This window comes from Silurus meridionalis, chromosome 12 (genome assembly GCF_014805685.1).
Source record: "Silurus meridionalis isolate SWU-2019-XX chromosome 12, ASM1480568v1, whole genome shotgun sequence".
In the NCBI taxonomy this organism is placed as follows: Eukaryota; Metazoa; Chordata; class Actinopteri; order Siluriformes; family Siluridae; genus Silurus; species Silurus meridionalis.
This window is the reverse complement of record NC_060895.1, coordinates 13,393,004-13,413,152: the sequence shown is the minus strand read 5'-3', so window position 1 is coordinate 13,413,152 and position 20,149 is coordinate 13,393,004. Positions and strand designations below refer to the sequence as shown.

The window sequence follows — 20,149 nt, the reverse complement described above, 5'->3', positions numbered from 1 at the left end:
ATACACACACAAACAATGAATGATGTTGCTTTGTTTCATTAAAACTCAGGGCCCCGGAAGGCCCATTTTTACCTACTTATTTGTGACAGATTTAAAATGCATGTGCATATGCATGGATTAAAAATAATTACCAGTATATCAAACAAAAAGGAAAAAAAAAATTCTAATATTTTGTGATGATATCAGACCTTGTTTCACTGAACTCAAATCTAACTTTATCTATTGCTTTTTCTCCCCACAGTTACCCTAAAGCAAAGTGTGCATTAGCTATAAATCATGGAACATTAAACTCACATTAGATACATTTCTCCTGAACAACAGTGTTTGATCAATAAGAATCCAGACAAATGACACTAACGGCCATGCTAACTGGGAAAAACAAACAAAGAATAGCAAGCTGAAACATTTAGTTTTATATGCTCTGTATGTTAAAGGTAGCACTTGGTGTGGGGGGAAAAAAAACATTCATCTTAATTAGTATAAAGTAGTGGGTTTTAATCACATTTTGTATTTCAGATGTGTAAACAAATGGCAAATGTGATTACAGTTTAAGTTGAAGAAGCCAAGATCTTTCCAATGAAAATATAAATACAAACAGGCAATACAGGCAAAATAATAACTATCAGCTCGAAACCTCCAATATTCACATCCCACATATGTATATACATCACTTATAATTCAAGATAAAATAAGTGTTTACATTCACAGACACTCGATATTTACAACACATACATATGGCATAATTCTATTCCATTTTTGACATCTCAAATTTTGTGGTCATGATTTCCTGAAATAAAAAAAAATAAAAAAAACCATTAGAACAATATTATAACTTAATGGAAAATGCAAAACTGTGCAAAGAGTATAATAAGATTGGACATCTTCGAAGTAATAATACAAACTATATTACATAATAATGCATACACTGTTGCATAAATGCACGGTTCCCCCCAGAATAATGTTTATTAGCACTATGTAATGTGTGTAATGTACAGTATCCTCTACTGACAGGGAATAAATTTATAGCTTGTATTAGCAAAAGAATATCTCTAAGGCCATCTTATGGAAGCTGTGATTAGTCAGACAAAAGCATTAAAGCTCCGGTGCTCTTATTGTTCTCAGTAGAAAAAAAAATAACCAAGAGGGAGAGAACAAGGTTAAGCGATGTGACGTGGCTGGATGCTTTCTTAATGTTCTACATGAGGAATGCAGAGTTCGCCCACTTCTGGCTTTACACGGTATTACATTACATTGCACTTTAAATGACTAGTGGAAGGTGACTCATTTCAGTCTTCACAAGACTTAATATACCACAGACAATTCTAATTGTTTATACTTATGAACCTAAATCATTGAAAAACTATATGTTTTCCTTGAATTTAAATTACAGATATATTATATTTCTTATATTTATAATTTTTTTGTGTGCTGGTGCTATCATCTGATGATCTGTATTTGTTTAAAGACCTTTGTGTGCAATTACTTAAACATTTTTTTAACAAATATTGGAACTATTTTCCAAAAGCACCATTGTACCCCACAGTGGAATAAAAAAAACATACCTCATCCGAGTCCAACAGAGGGGGCAGTGCACTGCATGTCAAAAAAGGTACACAATCTTTTAACCAAGCGATTTTTTGAATGTCAAAGAAAAGCACTATTGCTTTCATAAAGGTATATAATTTCAGAATCATAAAATGTATGAAATCAAGGCAAACTAAATACATTAACATCTATTAAGGTGTATGTCTAAGATCAAAAGAATCACATCATCTATGGTGTTCATTATAACTTACACATCAGCCATTGAAGAGGGGATGTTTTCCTCAACCCATTTCAGATCTTCATCCTGAGGAAACCACAATTATTTTTATTATTAATTTATTTATGAAATGGTACAAATGTGCATCTAAGTAATGAAGCTCCACGTGTAATGAGATATTAAAAGTCAAATGTACTGTAAATGCTTTGAGGGAAAGTTTAAAAACTCTTACCACTTTACTAGGCTTTACACTGCCATTGGTTTCTACTTTAATACCTCTCATTTTTACACCCTCTGTGAATTTAAAAATATGTAAACTGAATGTCAACAAATAAAAGAAAACTGCTTTCAGTAGCATGACTGCTAAAGTTTATTTTTGAATTTTAATTACAGAACTGATTACATACTAGAACAGGTATAAATATGATACTAAAGGCTTGCATTAAGTTATAAAAAAAAAAAAAAAGCCTAGAACATGTTTAGATCCTTACCAAAAGCTTCATTCATTAGTTGTTCTGCCTCCTCCTCATCACTGAGCTCATCCACCAATGGGCTAAAAGCATACCTGAGGACATAAAAGAACACAACTCATAACCCAATATTATGTCTTCTTTGTCATCCCAAGGCCTACATACTCTTAATTTTAAACATCAGTGTTCTGATTTTCAAAAAAGTGCTTACAGAAGAAAGCTCAAGGTTTTATCATGTTCTTCAGTTATTCTACTTGTGTAAGTGAACAGATTTCTAGCAGTCTGTTTATAAGCTTTGCAACTCTGCTTTGATTATAAGCATCCTAGTCATGTCTAGTCAAACGTAGACGATTCTATAAAGTTTATTCAGGTATGAATGTGCCTTGTGGGCTTTAGACTACAGCCCCTACAACATTAAAATAATATATAATAATAAAATAAGCACATTTCCTTTTTATGCTTTTCAGACTAAGGTGTTGAACTAACTGTCCACCAGACTCCCATTTCTGCCTACGTATATCATAACATATCTTAACTGACTGCATTTTACAAAAGGCATGTTAAAAAAATAAATAGAATCATAAAATTTTACTGAAATAAATTAATAAATATGGGTTTGGGTAATAAATACCATATGCTGTAAAGCATTTATATAAGCATTTATTTATGTATTTATATAAGACCTTAGATCAATTTAATAGCTGTACATAATGCTAATTTATGTTATACCCTAAAATAAAATGTTTGTTTTACAGGAAGAATGTAATATCTGATCACATTCTCTTCAAAGAAGTTTGATGGGTTTGACAAAATAACACATATTACAGTCAAAACTAAATTTGCAAATATTTTTATCATTTATAACAAAAATAAATAAATAAATAAATAAATAAACAGGAAAGACTGTGCGCTCAGAAAACAAAAACCTGACAATAACATATGCAGAAATTTGAGTCTTCACACATCCAAATTAAAAAAACTAAATAAAGAAGCTATTAGACTTTGTGATACTGTTAGATCATTATATTTGCAAAAGTTAACTAATGACTTTTTAAAGTGTTTTACCTCTGGTTGTTGGCAGATGGCCTCCACAAGAACATGATGACAAGCAAGATGGTAGAGAAGAGAAAACGCCAGAATGCATCATCTATCCACATCTCCCTCCAGTCCTGCAAGAGACATGCAGTACCAGGCAATATTTTGATTACAAAATAGTCCACATAATTTATAATATCTAAAACAAACAGGCTTAACCAAGATAACCAAGTCAAAGTTGAAGATGACAATTGTTCTGTTACATTTAACACTGTTTATGGAAAAGAAAAAAAAAACTATTGCCTATAAGAAATTCCAATAACAAACCACACCAGATTGTTGTAAAAGGGAATAGAGATGATAATAGCACAATTGGGGTTATTATCCAATCAGCTACCTGTTGCTGTGCAGTTTTAAAATGTAAGTGCTACATCAGTGGCTGGCAGGAAAATGCTCTCGATGAATAGTCTAATCTTTTCTGTGAAACATCTAATTGGCTAAACATATCCCTGATTAGCCCTAGAGTGCATTGTGAAATAATTCTGGTGATAATAACAACCAATTTGAAAGTAATTAAATAACTCTTACAGACTGGCATTTTGTCAACTTGAAGGTCTTTGTTGTCCAAACAATGAAAATGACTGAAGCTGCAAAAGAAAAAAAAAAAAAAAAAAAAAAAGATGAAATCAGGTATTTAATATAAATGTACAGAGTAACCAAGTAAGATTTGAATCTTTCAAATCATCTCACCTATGACTGCGAAGATGAGGGTGTTGGTGAAGTGGCGGTAAAGGGAGAGTTTAACCACGTTTCTCCTAAGCCGCAAAAGCTTCATGGTCTGTGCCAAGCTTATGAATATGTAACTCAGAGTCAAGGAAAAAATGTTAAAACTAAAATCATACAGTTCATTTATAATCCTGAGTCCAAAAAAACATTAATCAATTACTAATGCTACACTCTTTTTCTTTAAAGCTTTGCATTGGCAAGGGGGGCATTAAATGCATTAACTGAAAACTTGTGTTTGAAAAAAGAGGAAGAAAACAAAATGGAGCAAAAATTTAAGAAAAGAAAGGACTATTTAGAAACCTGCATACAGAAGCAGAATAGCATAGCCATTAAAAAAGGGAGCGAATTCATAGGGCACAAGAAGACAAACACAGACATTGTGCAATGCAGGATATCCACCAGCAGAGGGTAGAGTCTAGCACAGCCAGTGGAATGGCAGCCAGCAATACAAGGTCATCTTCAGCCTGGCGGGATAATACAAATCAAGGATAGAGAAGTAAAGAGAGTGAAAAACAAACAAAGAAGAAGACCAGGAGGGGTAGCTCTATGACACCACCACCAGATGGTTGTGAACACAAACACTCACAGTTCAGACCAAGCCAACAAGTAAGCAGTGTACAGTTCGCAAAATAAGCTTAAAAGAAATGTTATTTTGTTGTGAAAAGTGCCATCAAAACAGAGTCTGGATGCATTGTGTGAATTAACTCTGCACTGATTTATAGTACAAGTAGATAATTTACATTGTCACGATTATGGCATTATATTGACAAATCATCTCTGATATTATTTCATTCTTTTAAAACAATAGTGAGTGTTGTAAGAGCTTTAGATCATTGTGTAATAATAATAATAAAAAAGGAGCTGCTACGTGTTTCTAAACATTAAAATAAATAATGCAAATCTGACCCTAACGCAACTGTCAAACAAATAGATTCAATAGATGGCTAAGGACAAAGGATATCCACCACACAATGCAAGAGTCAGTGACAGCCAGAACAATGTCACACAGTAGTCTGCTGGAGCTCCCTTGCTCCTGTGAGAAAAACAGGTTTGCTTTCAGCAACTTGAACAGCAGCACCACATTAGCATCCATAAATTGTTGAAATGAAGCAGAGATCAAGATGAATAATCTTTTCAGAGTGCATAAAAACTTACACTTTCTTGCTGTGCTGAAACTTAAAAGGGGGCTGCTGAACATGACGGTCATATTACATTTGTAAACATTACAGTATATTAATCTGATTAGCGTAGTAAGTGACTTGTCTACCAAAAAAAGTAGAACTTGATAAATAAAAATACATAACAAAAAAAGTGACACACTACTCACAGAGTTGACTCTTAAAACTCCTTCGACCACAGAGAAGCCAAGATAGAGCAGACCTACTCCTACCACCCTGTGCAGCAATGCTCCAAGCCTTGGTCTAAAAAATACAAAATAATCATTCTATAACAAAGTTTCTGTGATAAACACCCCTATACTGTACCTTAACAATGAAAACGTTTCCAACTGATATACGTGTGTATATAAATATATACACACACACACACACACACACACACACACACACACACACACACACTATATTATATAATATATTATAATAATATAGTATTCATCCCCCTTGAATATTTCTACATTTTGTCACGATATAACCACAAAATTAAATGTACAAACCCGATTCCAAAAAAGTTGGGACACTGTACAAATTGTGAATAAAAAAGGAATGCAATCTTTTACAAATCTCAAACTTATATTTTATTCACAATAGAATATAGATAACATTTAAAATGTTGAAAGTATTTCATGAGAGCTACACATTTCAAAAAAGTTGGGACAGGTAGCAATAAGAGGCCGGAAAAGTTAAATGTACATATAAGGAACAGCTGGAGGACCAATTTGCAACTTATTAGGTCGATTGGCAACATGATTGGGTATAAAAAGAGCCTCTCAGAGTGGCAGTGTCTCTCAGAAGTCAAGATGGGCAGAGGATCACCAATTCCCCCAATGCAGCGGTGAAAATTAGTGGAGCAATATCAGAAAGGAGTTTCTCAGAGAAAAATTGCAAAGAGTTTGAAGTTATCATCTACAGTGCATAATATCATCCAAAGATTCAGACAATCTGAAACAATTTCTGTGCGTAAGGGTCGAGGCCGGAAAACCATACTGGATGCCTGTGATCTTCGGGCCCTGAGACGGCACTGCATCACATACAGGAATGCTACTGTAATGGAAATCACAACATGGGCTCAGGATTACTTCCAGAAAACATTGTCGGTGAACACAATCCACCGTGCCATTCGCCGTTGCTGTCTAAAACTCTATAGGTAAAAAAAGAAGCCATATCTAAACATGATCCCGAAGCGCAGGCGTTTTCTCTGAGCCAAGGCTCATTTAAAATGGATTGTGGCAAAGTGGAAAACAGTTCTGTGGTCAGACGAATCAAATTTTGAAGTTCTTTTTGGAAAACTGGGACGCCATGTCATCCGGACTAAAGAGTATAAGGACAACCCAAGTTGTTATCAGTGCTCAGTTCAGAAGCCTGCATCTCTGATGGTATGGGGTTGCATTAGTGCGTGTGACATGGGCAGCTTACACATCTGGAAAGGCACCATCAATGCTGTAAGGTATATCCAAGTCCCAGAACAACATATGCTCCCATCCAGACGTCGTCTCTTTCAGGGAAGACCTTGCATTTTCCAACATGACAATGCCAGACCACATACTGCATCAATTACAACATCATGGCTGCGTAGAAGAAGGATCCGGGTACTGAAGAAATGGCCAGTCTGCAGTCCAGATCTTTCACCCATAGAAAACATTTGGCTCATCATAAGAAGGAAGATGCGACAAAGAAGACCTAAGACAGTTGAGCAACTAGAAGCCTGTATTAGACAATAATGGGACAACATTCATATTCCTAAACTTGAACAACTTGTCTCCCCAGACGTTTGCAGACTGGTATAAAAAGAATAGGGGATGCCACACAGTAGTAAACATGGCCTTGTCCCAAATTTTTTGAGATGTGTTGATGCCATGAAATTTAAAATCAACTTATTTTTCCTTTAAAAATGACACACATGCTCAGTTAAACATTTAATATGCCATCTATGTTGTATTCTGAATAAAATATTGAAATTTTTAACTTCCACATCATTGCATTCTGTTTGTATTCACAATTTGTACAGTGTCATAACTTTTTTGGAATCGGTTTGTATTTCTTTGGAGTCACAAAACTTTGTGGATCAATGCTCTTCTTGTCCGGCCTGTCAGTTTAGGTGGACGGCCATGTCTTGGTAGGTTAGCAGTTGTGCCATACTCTTTCCATTTTTGGATGATGGATTAAAGAGTGCTCCGTGAGATGTTCAAAGCTTGGGATATGTTTTTATTACCTAACCCTGCTTTAAACTTCTTCACAACTTTATCACCGACCTGTCTGGTGTGTTCTTTAGTCTTCATGATCAAGTTTGCTCACTAATGTTCTCTAACAAACCTCTGACGCCTTCACAAAACAGCTGTAATTATACACACAGGTAGACTCTAATTACTAATTAGGTGACTTCTGAATGCAGTTGATTGCACTGGATTTTATTTAGGGTTATCAGAGTAAAGGGTGCTGAACACAGGCACACCACACTTTTATTTGTAAACAAAATCTTTAACACCATGTATCATTTTCCTTCCACTTTACTTTGTGTTGGTCTATCACATAAAATCCAGTTTGTGGTTATAACGTGACAAAATGTGGAAATATTCAAGGGGTATGAATACTTTTGGAATGCACTGTATACATAATGTGTATGTCAAAATTAACCCTTAAAAAATTAACGCAAATTAATTGTAATAAAGTTTGTTATATATGTTATACATAAAGTCACTTACTTGACAATACCATAACCCAAACTGGCAATTATGACAAGTACTCGAGCCAGAGTTCTTTTCACAGCTGATAAGACCTCAGCAAAGACCACTGCACCCTGGACTACAAGACAAAACAAAAACAGCAACATTTTTAAAGGCCATGATTGACTGCTCAGTGAACTACAAAGGGAATTTACTCAAATTATTAGTTCTGTAACATAGCAACAGGTGATGTATTTAGCAAAGAAAATATGATTTTTGATTCTAGATAGTCATTTGATGTTGTCAGTAATAGTTTGGGAATGCTTTAGGGTTGATTCATGTATACACTTCAACCACCTTTTCCTTATAAGGCATACGTATCTTCACATGCTAATTTAAGCACACCCTTAAATATGTTTGATTGTTAACTCTAGAACAGGTTTACTGCTATAACTACCCTACATTTCAGTTATAGAAAACTTGGCTTTAAAAAATGTTCATGGAATTAACAATTAGAGAATGTGGATGTACCACAAGCACAAATCTAGAGGTTGCTCATCTTGTAAGGTGGCATACTACAGCGAAGGACCACACCCACTTTCACATTTTTGTAGCATCCAAAAAGACAAACTCATGTCTGTCAAATTAAAACAACTGTAAAATACCATTTTATTATTGGCTAAATGTTTAAATGGGTGTGTTGTTAATCACTGCATTTGACAGTCAGCTTGCTACACTACTTTACTTTTAACAATTTGGTTAGTAAGCAAGCAGTAAACTATGTACTTTTTAATTTTTGTCAACTGGCATTAAAAAGTATCTCACATTAACTTACTTTTGCTGTTAAATTTGTTTCACTAGTCTATGATGTCTTGCAGTTACAATCATTTTAAAGCCAGGAAAACTGGGTACATTTCAGTCACTTTTAAAGGTTGATAAAAACGTGGTTTATTAACTCAAATAAATATAACATTTTTATTTGTATAGCACTTTTAACAATGTATACTGTCTCAAAACTGCTTTACAGAGATAAAGAGATTAAAAATATATTAACATGTAGTTAACTTTCGAGCTACAATTAGTCCATAAGTGCATGGACACTAATTAAGGTCAGTCCATATCAACTTAATGTGGTTGTTTCTTGATTTCAAAATTCAGCAAATAAAATTTAGTGCAAATCACAAATATTGAAATCTACTAAGACATTAATAATTTTTAAATAAAAAAATGTCTTAAAATGAAATGTATGAAAAAAAATCTCTTTAACTAAATATATTTGAGGAAATCTTCACTTGTTGTTTCTATGATATTGCATAGCTGTGCTAAAGTATTTCAGGACAAACTTCTCAGGTGTTCAGAATCATAGCAGGGCTGTATTTGACTTGCAAAACCAGATTTGAAACTTGTCGCATTATTGCAGCTTAGATTCTACTGACAAACACTACCATCATTGTGAACATTGTAGATATTGCTTCTGGTCTTATTTAGTTATAATATTACTTTACACTAACTAGTATAAAGTTCTAGTACTATTGGCACCCAACTCATAGATCTGTAACAAGTATGTACCAAGTTCACTTAAAAGACAAGGTACCAGCAAACCAATTCATAAACCCAATATTATTAGATAAGAAAATGTAGAACGTAAACAATATAATTTCACTTTTAAATAATTAACACCTGAAAAAATCATGTCCCTATTTCACTAATGTGAAGTTTAAATGACAGAAAAAGGCAGTCTGAAATAAATGCTGAATAAATAAATCTGGCATCTTTATAATGGTTTGATAGGCTGTTACCTGAAAAACCATCGTAGCGGATGCTTTGAAACTCTGCGTAGTAGACAGCCTTCTCCAACATGCCGAGGAAAATGACGCCTCCTATCCAGAACTGGATCCTTAAAAGGTCTCTCCAATAGCATGCAGAAAGTGCAAGCCACAGAACACCCAAGACCACGTAAATAATGCACATCACCATATAGAACTGAGGAGGGAATTGCATAAAATATTATGAAAGTTTAATACAATAAGGGTAAACAAATGACTTTTTTAGATTTGCAAAAAAACCCTCAAAGTTTCAAGAAGTTAAATTGTCATTTAAAAAATATTTGTTTTAGACTTACAATCATCAAAGGCCAATCCGTGGCTGAAATATACTGATAAGGGCCCCGCATGTTGACTTCCACTGTGGACAGAGTAAATGTACTCAGCGAAAGTCTCAACAAACTCATGTTACTTTGTTTGATTACTCATTGGTTATCTTTTGTGTGTCTTACACTTAATGCTCCATTTTGTCTCTACATTTGGATTTTCAATGCGCAGAATGAACATGTACGGGCTGTCCTCCCAGGTCTGTGCCACTCTGTCGTGTGTAGGGTTCTGGCACAACAGACAATTTGGTTAAATAACAAAAAATCTCAGGTTAGAAAAACCTCTGGATTTTTGGTAAACTAATTTACCTGATTAAGAACTGACAGAATCTTGTTTTTGTTTTCCACAACATTGCTTGACACCTTTGAAGTGGTTTCTAAAGCCTGCAGAGACAGAAATTATCAGAATTATCAAGATCAGTACTTTAGAAAATAGTCTGTAAATAGAGTTGTGTAATGTGACTGCAAATATTCGGTCTGTCACAAATATGATATTTTCACTTAGAAATTATTGTCATACACATACTTTTGATTAACACATTCATTTTGCTAATTTGCAGTATAAACAGAAAGGGGTGAATGTAGAATCCAGAAATTAATGGACATCAGCTAAAAATATAGCAATGAAGTGGAAAACTATGTTGCAATGAGCCATTTTGATATCGAAGCAAATATTTTCAGTTCTTCTATAATGTCCGCATGTGAAAGAAGAAATTTTTGCAATATGCCAACTCATTAAAATTACTTTTACAATTACAGATAACTATAGTTGCTTCTGCCCTCTTCATACATTCAGATGGTTACATTCAAAATCTCTCATGATCTCCCATACCTCTGTGTCTCTCCTTTTTTCGCTGATTCAGATGTTCCCTAAAACAAAAAAGCTTACATTCAGCAGCTCATCTGAACAAGACCGAATAAGTTTATTTAAAGTTTTTTAATCTGTTAAAGTCTTTGCAATCAGATTAAAACTACTTTTCTTTCTATACATCTATAGCTCACCTTTGTTGGATCATTCAGAGCTATTATCTTGGAATTTTGCAATGCCAACTGTATTAAATAAATGTATAAGAAACAAGTCAAATAAGTCAAATTATTACAAAAATAGAGCACCTTGTATGCAGACTATACCAATACTTATAATTATAAACAAAAAGGTTATCATTAATAATCCTGTAAGAGTCACCTATCAGGCTGCTGAGATTATAGAAAGTGGTAAAAGTGTTAATCTGCACATAATAAAACAAAAGATGCCATACCACATTACTGGTCATGTGTTGGTGGCATTCAATGGTTTTATAAGCGTGGTTGATATAGTAACCGCTATCGCCACTCTTAATCACTGTGTTCCCGTTGAAGTACAATAATGCTTTTTGAGGCTGTAAGACAAAAATCACAGAAACAAATTAATTGTGACACACTTTAAAAGTATTAATAAGTACCCATTTAATGAATATAAACTGTAAGAGAAAATCTTAACGGTGTACTGACATCTAGGCCAAATGCCTCTTCAAAGCACCGGGAGCTGCGTAGATGCCATGATATACTCAGGTTTACTTTAGGATTGCATTCTTCTTTGAGCCCTGAAACAGCAGATTAAATAAAATACCCGCTTACATGTTATCTGTGTATTTAATGCTTCATATTGTATTTAGGAGCCAGATATTTCTTTTGACTGTTCCCAGGAAAAGTGTGTGGAGCAAAGTGAGATCATAATGACTATATACTTACATTTGATTTCAACCTGAGAGTTATTAAACATTGTCTTTGAGAAATAGAAGTAGTTTTGTGTCTTTACTGTTTCCTGCAAAATCAGAAAGAGCATTTCAGCATGTCACAGAGACGGATCATATGAGTGTGAGAAGAATCCCCAGCACCTCTTTACCCACCTACAGTATGTACCAAAGTTCACTAATATAATTTCGCCTTCAAATAATTAACACCAGTAGTGAAGTAGTTCACAGATAACCCAGACTGACAGGCTAACCTCCTAGCCTGCTAACCCCAGGAAATCCTTTCATATTATAAATGGACTAAGTGCCTTTATTGCACTGTCTTGGTGTCTTATGGCATATACAGTATAAACCACCAATTTACACAATATCTCATTTTATATATATTAAAACCTTTTTAGTTACCTTGCTACATGTAGCAAACCTTTGGCTAGCCCAATCAAGAAGGAGACTCAACTTACGCTGTCCACATTTAGAGTCCATTTCCCCTGCTCTAATACAGCACTGAGCGGCGGAATGGATATTAAAATGAAGATCAATGTAAGCAGGGTATTTCTCCGATTTGGTGAGAATAAACGGCGAAGCAAAAAAGTTGCCATTTTCTGTGAGATTTTAGTGACAACTTCACCGAGGGTTACTACTTCCCATCTGAGTGTACCGTCTTGTGACGTCAACCAGTGGGCGGGGCGCGTTTGCTTTCAGCGTGTACAAGGCGGAAGTGCTGCAGGATTTGCATATATATATATATATATATATATATATATATATATATATATATATATATATATATATATGAATATATATAAAACTGTTTACGCTCTGAAGCAAAATAAGAATTTTAAAAGAAAATAATTGTGGATTGTGTTGAAGTGAACGGCTTTAACAATACCTTTAATATGAAATTGAACATATTAATAGTGATAAAGGCTTATGAAACATATATTTCCTAATGACCTGTTTATGCAGCGAGGTGGCAAGGAAAATGGGTGGCCTTGACGAGACCTTAATAAAACCTGTTTAATAGATAGATCCGAGAGAGTCAGGGTCTCAACTTATCCTACATTCAACTTAGCATCTCTGTGTAAACATGGTGGGAAAAGGGTGATTTATAAGCAACATATGAGCAAAGACAAAGCAGATCATCACATATGAGTTATTCTTGTAGAACTTATTCGTCCTGTTGAACTTGTCTGGAAGGGCTTGTCCAGTACTTCTGGTCATGGTGTGTGTCATGCCTTCTTCTTTAGTCCCTTTCAGATTTGGATGATCCTCTATTCTTCTTAATGTTATTGTTTTAGTGAGTTTGATTCCCCTCACACTCTTATACATGTAAAATATGAGTGTGAACACTGTGAAGTGTACATATGTACGTTTGGGGTGTGAAGTCTTTGAAGGTCAGGCTGACTTCATATACTGGTTGGGTAAGTTTTTATTACACAGGTTATGGATCACTCTGACACATAAATATAAAAGATAAAAAAAAGTCAAATTCATTCTGTCACATTTTCTTTGCACCCTATTTGCAATCATAGGCATGTATTGACTGTTTCCTATAAATATAGACACAGTATATACAAGCTTTTTTATTCCAAATATCACCCAAGATGACTACAACCAATGCTAAGTAGTGAACTGAATGCTAAAGTTAATATTTGTGTTTTAGCAAATCCTGGGCAAAAAATGAGCCAAGCCCAAAATGGCAAACATTCACGGTCTTAACAGTCAATCATTACTCAGAAAATTATCAAGGATTAAACAAATGCATTCCTGAGGCCTCTTGTGTCACCATTTTGTCATTTATATTTACTACAATAAAAATTGTTTGGTGAAAGATTAGAAACTGTGGAATTCACTAACATGGTCTCCTTCTATACAGAGGTAAAACGATGATTATAAATTAAATGTGTAATGTAAAATTAATAGAGAATGATGATGTGTCTGGGTACACAGAATTTTGTTTATTTTATTTATTATCTGGGATAAAAACATTTTTAATAGTCAATAATTGATTATCTGCCACAACTGATGCTACCCATCAAAAGAATGATAGGAATGATACCATGAGTGATAGAGCAGGGAGAGGGAGATCTACACTATTTGTTTAATTTTTCCAATATTTCCTGACAAAGGGTTTGGTATTAAGGTAATTTAAAGCTTGATATTTATAAGTAAAACTTGTTTCATTTTTCATGTCCATGAGTGTACTTAAAACGTTGTACTATAATTCACTTATTTAAACAAACAAAAAAGTCCAGATTAGGTCTACACAGTAAAAAAAAAAAAAGCTACAAGTGCTATTTAGGATTTTGTTGGATAATTCATAGTTTTTAGCTTCCCAAGTGGTTCTACATGAAAAGTGTGTTTGGTAACAGGAGCCTGAGATTCCTCGCTGTTCGTGTTCAGGGCGGGGTAACATTTTAATGCGATAGATTTCTCAACTAGACAGACAAGTTTCCACAGTCGCAACAGTGCAAGACTGGGCGGACTGAAGAAGCTCTCTTTCGTCTGTAATTGTAAGTCTTTACTTTGTTTTGAGGTCCAAATGCTTTTAAATTGTATGCAACTGTATTATGCTACATTGTGCTGCAATCTGTATATGTTCTGTGGCGCTACTTTAGAGGAAGTTGGATTTTTACGACCAAAGTGTGTGATGCATAATGTTTGTGAACAGGCTGTGCTTCGCTTTTTCTTTTTTGTTTGTCTGAAGCTGTCTTTTAGTTAATGCGACACGAGTACATGCGGTTCTTCAATGCTCTAATCTAGCTCAAAATAGCATTTAAATGTCTTTTTCCTGATGTAGAAGTTTCAACTGCTGAACTTCATTTGCTCCACCTTTCAAACAGGAAATGCAACACTGCGGTTTTTAGAGCAAGCAGATTGTCGATGTGTTTTTCGTTTGTTTTAGTTCATTTCCTGAAATCACCAATAAACAAAAGCGGCAGAATTGTAAATACTAGTTACATATATATTTTCTTTTATAGGTTTTCCATTTTTAACCTGAACAACCACCACCATGTTTGCAATCAAAGGAATTGTAGGAGGCCTTATAAATGTTGTGAGGTGAGTTATCGAGTGTTTTGTGGTTACAATATAATAGTTAAAAATGTGCTCCTAATTATTGCTTTGAAATTTGTGTCGTTTCTTCTTTAATGCACTTCACTTCTAAGCAAATTCTTTTTCCCTTTCTAACATATGTTCTGCAGCAATATTGATCCTGGCATGTTTACTCCATCTGCTCCAGTAAGTTCCTATCATATTTATATTTTGTCATTCTGTTGTTTAGTCACAACCCATATACACTCACTATACAAAAAGTCGTAAGTCGTAGTTAGAAAAAGCAAATGTATATTCTGCACTATTGCGTATACATGTCTTTATGGCAGTTCGAAAAGCATATATATGATTTTTACTGTTTTTTTTGTATGCCTGCCCCAGCCTCCTACCCGAAGGCCCATATCAACAGTCCAGGCTGCGGCAAATGAGAGCGATGAAGACAGGCAGTTCCGCAAAGTTTTCCAGCAGCTCGCTGGGGATGTAAGAACCTTATGTCTTTTTTTTGTTTTTACTTTAAATTAAAAAAATATGTTCATGCCTTTTTTGTCTGTTTTTAAATTTATTTGGGTTATTTGTCTTTCTACTAAAAACAATGGGAGTGGCTTGGGCATGTAAAAACTCATTGATGCTTGTAGTTATGAATCCTGACTCATTCCTTCTCTTTAACACATTCCTGCCACTATAATGAAGAGTGACTTAGTAGCTCTGAGAAATGTTTTGAAAGATAGGTGGGTTTGTTATGGAATGTCTTCCATCAACTGTGTTTTTTTGTCTCAGTTGTTTCTTGTAGTTTCTTACATATTATAACATGATAAATAACATTTGCCAGACATTCAGTTTTTTACAACTATTCTTCACAAAAACTTTGTTATTCCACTATGCTTTTGTTTTAATACTGCTGACAAAACTTGTGATTTGAAATAATATTAAGGAAACTATTAAAACTATTAGTCATATACAACAGAGAATATCAAACATTTGTTACCAATAAATAGAGTAGACACCACATTTTTTTCACAAGAAAAGGTTGGTGTTTTTGTGGCTCAACAGCAATGTTTTTCTTGGTCTGTTTTAGGACATGGAAGTAAGCCCTAATGAACTGATGGATATTCTCAACAAGATTCTGACAAAACGTAAGTGTACTGTCTGAATTACAGCTTTTATTACAGCATGTATTGTTAAAACACAGTCAAGGGAAAATTCAAGGGAAAATGCAAGGGAAAATTCAATCTACACAGATGTCTGTGTAGATTAGAGTCAGTAAACATTGCAAGTCATCAGTGATCAACAAACTGTTATCGATACTAAGATACTAAACTTGCATGTTAAGACATTTTGTGTGTCTTTTGGGTGTGGTTAGTATATTTTCGACATTTTAAATCAGAAAAGTATGATACGTTGAGTGATGAAATGTAAGTTACATTGTTGCTAAGGATTATATTTGCATTGTAGCTAAAGATTATAAGAATGAAAAATATTGCCATGATCCACAAAAGGATTAATATAATGTCTTTTTATTTCGTCACTAGATGCTGACCTAAAGACTGATGGTTTCTCAATTGAGTCTTGCAGAAGCATGGTAGCAGTGATGGATGTATCCTTTAATAGTATACCATATATATATATATATATATATATATATATATATATATATATATATATATATATATATATATATATATATATATATTAGTATATGTTAGTATATATAAAACCCTGAATAACCCGATGGATGGATGGATGGATGGATGGATGGATGGATGGATGGATGGATGGATGGATGGATAGATAGATAGATAGATAGATAGATAGATAGATAGATAGATAGATAGATAGATAGATAGATAGATAGATATATTTTAGAATATGATGATGTGAGCACAGATGTCTTTGTTTATTCTGCCAGCAGGTTATATGTTCTGCTACAACAGGCATGAATATTTCCTTTTGCCTTAACACTTGACAAACAGTGTGACAGCTCTGGAAAGTTGGGCTTCACTGAATTCAAATACCTGTGGAACAATATCAAGAGGTGGCAGGTAAGAGAGCTGTTTGAATTTATTCTCTTGCAAAATTAATTTATAATTTGCAAAACAAATGAGTAGTACAATAAAACACGGTCTGGCATCTATCAGATTTGGAGTGCCTCTGTTTAGAAACTAGCAAGTCCAATACATGTTTTAGTAAAAAAAAAAAAAAAGCAGTAATGAAGGATTTTCCATTTTCCATTATGACCAATTGGTCACTAGTAATAATAGTGAACTAGTTAAATATGCACACATATAATGTATCGATAACTTGATCACTTTATTCAACCCAGAGAGAAATTCAGAAAATAATCAAAAATGGCAGCTGTGTTTGTCATTTCTTAAAGAACTAAGCAAGTGTAAGAGGGAGCAAAAGATGTTAAATAGCAAAAGAAATCCTTTGGCATGTGTTCCGTTTTATGCCTCTGCCACTGAGTGCTGAGAGCGATATGGTTTCAGCTTTCATCACCACTTAATTACATAAAGGTCTCGGAGCACTGTTGTCTCTCTATACGTTACAGATCTGTTTCCCTCCCTGTCCACTTGCTAGATCAAAATTACTGTTGGTTTGCTATTTCGCATATTGCAAACTAAATGTACAAAAAAGAATTTAGTTTTTCAGTCCTATGTCCATGTTTGCATGTAGAAAATTCATTTAGTTTTTTTTTTAAATAAGAAAGCATATAAATGATTTTAAAAATTATATATTCCTTTATTATGGTTAAAAAAAGTAATTAGTTCCGTTGCTCAGCTGCATGTATCTCTGTTATTGACTTTTACCTACTGTGGTTTAAAGAAGAAATTATGAGCTCATTATCTTCTGCCTGGCTGAGAACATTTATTAATGCATTATGACATTGGTTAATTCATAGTCCTACAGCAGCCTTTTGGTATTGTGGCTTCTGTTGTAAAATTATCTTCCTTCTCAATAATTACTGATTGATCTGTGATGTTTTTGTTATCAAGAAATAATAACTGGTTCTGGTAATTAAATAATAATAATGAAAACAAATAATGAATTATTAATTTAAATTATGAAATTTTAATGGAACTTTTCAATTAAGCTTCAGGCCACCCATAGCACTAAAATGACATTTTGCAAGGTTATACATGACCTGAGTGATAACGGATGCTTGAATATTCTGTAAATCTTAGTTGTCTTGAATCTGAGTGCAGGCTTTGACACATCACACCCCAAGAATCTGTTTTATTGGCTTGCTGAATTCTACAAAATGCTGTATTTTTTTAATTTATTTTTACTGATGTTTTCTGCACTTCACTTTGTTTACTTTATGAAACTGTTTTCTGTAATTGTTTATTGGCTGTCCTTGTTTTATATCATATCGTGTAATGCTAAAGTGAATTGTGTTACAACTATATACAATTATCCATTACATTGTACTCTAAATATTTTATTGTAAAGTATAGAAAAACACTGAATTTGAACTTGTCTTTGTCTGGTACAGAACATCTATAAGACATATGATGCAGATCGTTCTGGAACAATTAGCGCCACTGAGCTGCCTGGTGCTTTTAACGCTGCAGGTTAGTGTGGCAGTCAACAGGAATGAAGTATCTGATCATGAATAGTTTTAATATTTGCATTTAAGCACATTTGCACCTTAACACATGAGCTCCAATTTGCTCTTTTTCTTTTGTCCCAGGGTTTCCACTAAATCAACAGCTCCTACAGATGATCGTGCGCAGATACAGTGATGAAAACGGCGACATGGACTTTGACAACTATATTGGGTGCCTGGTGCGACTGGATGCAATGTGCCGTAAGTCAGTCTTCTTACTCTGAATGGCAATCAGTCTAAATTACATGTACATGACTTACCAGGATATATGTTTATACACAGGTGCTTTTAAAACACTTGACAAGGACAATGATGGTCAAGTCAAAGTCAACATTAAGGAGGTATGAGTTTTTTTTATATAAAATAGACTATATATATCTATCTAATATATATATATATATATATATATACAGTACAGACCAAAAGTTTGGACACACCTTCTCATTCAAAGATTTTTCTTTATTTTCATGACTATGAAAATTGTAGAGTCACACTGAAGGCATCAACACTATGAATTAACACATGTGGAATTATATACATAACAAAAAAGTGAACTAAAAATATGTCATATTGTAGGTACTTCAAAGTAGGCATCAAGAGAATGCCAAGAGTGTGCAAAGCAGTAATCTAAGCAAAAGGTGGCTACTTTGAAGAACCTACAATATGACATATTTTCAGTTGTTTCACACTTTTTTGTTATGTATATAATTCCATATATAATTCCACATGTGTTAATTCATAGTTTTGATGCCTTCAGTGTGACTCTACAATTTTCATAGTCATGAAAATAAAGAAAACTCTTTGAATGAGAAGGTGTGTCCAAACTTTTGGTCTGTACTGTGTGTGTGTGTGTGTGTGTGTGTGTATATATATATATATATATATATATATATATATATATATATATATATATATATATATATATATATTTTCTTTTTTTTTTTTTAAACTATTCTTATTTCTTATTCTTATATTTTCCCCTTTTTTATATTCACAGTGGCTGCAGTTGACTATGTACTCATAAAGCAAAATGTCTAAAATCTCTATTTCTCACTTCACCATTGAACACTTCACAAAAATAAGTTGGATCAAGTTTTTTTTTTATCAGTGCATCGTAGGTATGGAGTGTACTTTTTGCAGCTTGTATTTAACCAATAAAACTATATGCTTTGAAAACATGTGGAGTGCTTTATGACATTTACAGACATTCAGGTTTCCAAGAATGGGGAATACAAGGCGAGGTCATTTAAATAATTGAATTGCTAATTTCAAACAACTTCAGTAGGTTAAAGCAAATTCTGATACTGGAATAGCACATTTCAGTAAATCCACAATAATAAAGTCTATTTCTAATGCAGTCTGCTTAAATAAAAATCAATAAAATGGTCAATATGTTAAATGGCACAGCAAAAGTACTAGCACAAAAAACATTTACCAAACAACCAGCATGCAAATGTTTCGTACTACTTTAGTTTATTGTGTTCGTTCATGCTTTTAGGTTGCAGAAAAACAAAGTATAAATAGAAAGTAAGAATTTTTCCAAAATCTTGTGTGGAAATTTTCTTTTTGTATGATGATTAGCTAATGTCAGCCCTGTCAGATGCTAACAGTCTGTTAATGGTAATGTGTGTGTGTGTGTGTGGCACACGTTTTGTTTTTTTAACTAATCATGTCACCTATAGTTAACCCAATGAAAACTAGCATTTTTGTGT

General features: G+C 33.8%; 2 protein-coding genes across 2 annotated transcripts; one reads left to right on the top strand and one right to left on the bottom strand.

Moving 5' to 3' along the window:
• Positions 1-474: 474 nt before the first annotated feature.
• On the bottom strand, positions 475-12,459 carry zgc:162698 (Transmembrane protein 87A-like). The gene is made up of 22 exons (XM_046863363.1): positions 12,238-12,459; positions 11,775-11,847; positions 11,535-11,626; positions 11,303-11,422; positions 11,046-11,093; positions 10,876-10,913; positions 10,648-10,729; positions 10,353-10,427; positions 10,170-10,272; positions 10,017-10,078; positions 9,694-9,877; positions 7,934-8,033; positions 5,381-5,474; positions 5,015-5,086; positions 4,018-4,126; positions 3,856-3,914; positions 3,298-3,401; positions 2,254-2,327; positions 1,995-2,056; positions 1,797-1,849; positions 1,563-1,593; positions 475-787 (listed from the first exon to the last, which is right to left on the bottom strand). The coding sequence occupies exons 1-22, from the start codon at positions 12,373-12,375 to the stop codon at positions 746-748; spliced, it is 1,815 nt and encodes a 604-aa protein (XP_046719319.1). The 5' UTR covers positions 12,376-12,459; the 3' UTR covers positions 475-745.
• A 1,675-nt stretch (positions 12,460-14,134) lies between these two features.
• Positions 14,135-19,613, top strand: capns1b (calpain, small subunit 1 b). The gene is made up of 11 exons (XM_046863693.1): positions 14,135-14,289; positions 14,758-14,836; positions 14,980-15,016; positions 15,212-15,310; positions 15,906-15,963; positions 16,360-16,424; positions 16,801-16,869; positions 18,324-18,402; positions 18,522-18,638; positions 18,720-18,778; positions 19,435-19,613. Exons 2-11 carry the CDS (start codon positions 14,790-14,792, stop codon positions 19,459-19,461), a joined length of 657 nt encoding a protein of 218 aa, XP_046719649.1. The 5' UTR covers positions 14,135-14,289; positions 14,758-14,789; the 3' UTR covers positions 19,462-19,613.
• Positions 19,614-20,149: the final 536 nt, after the last annotated feature.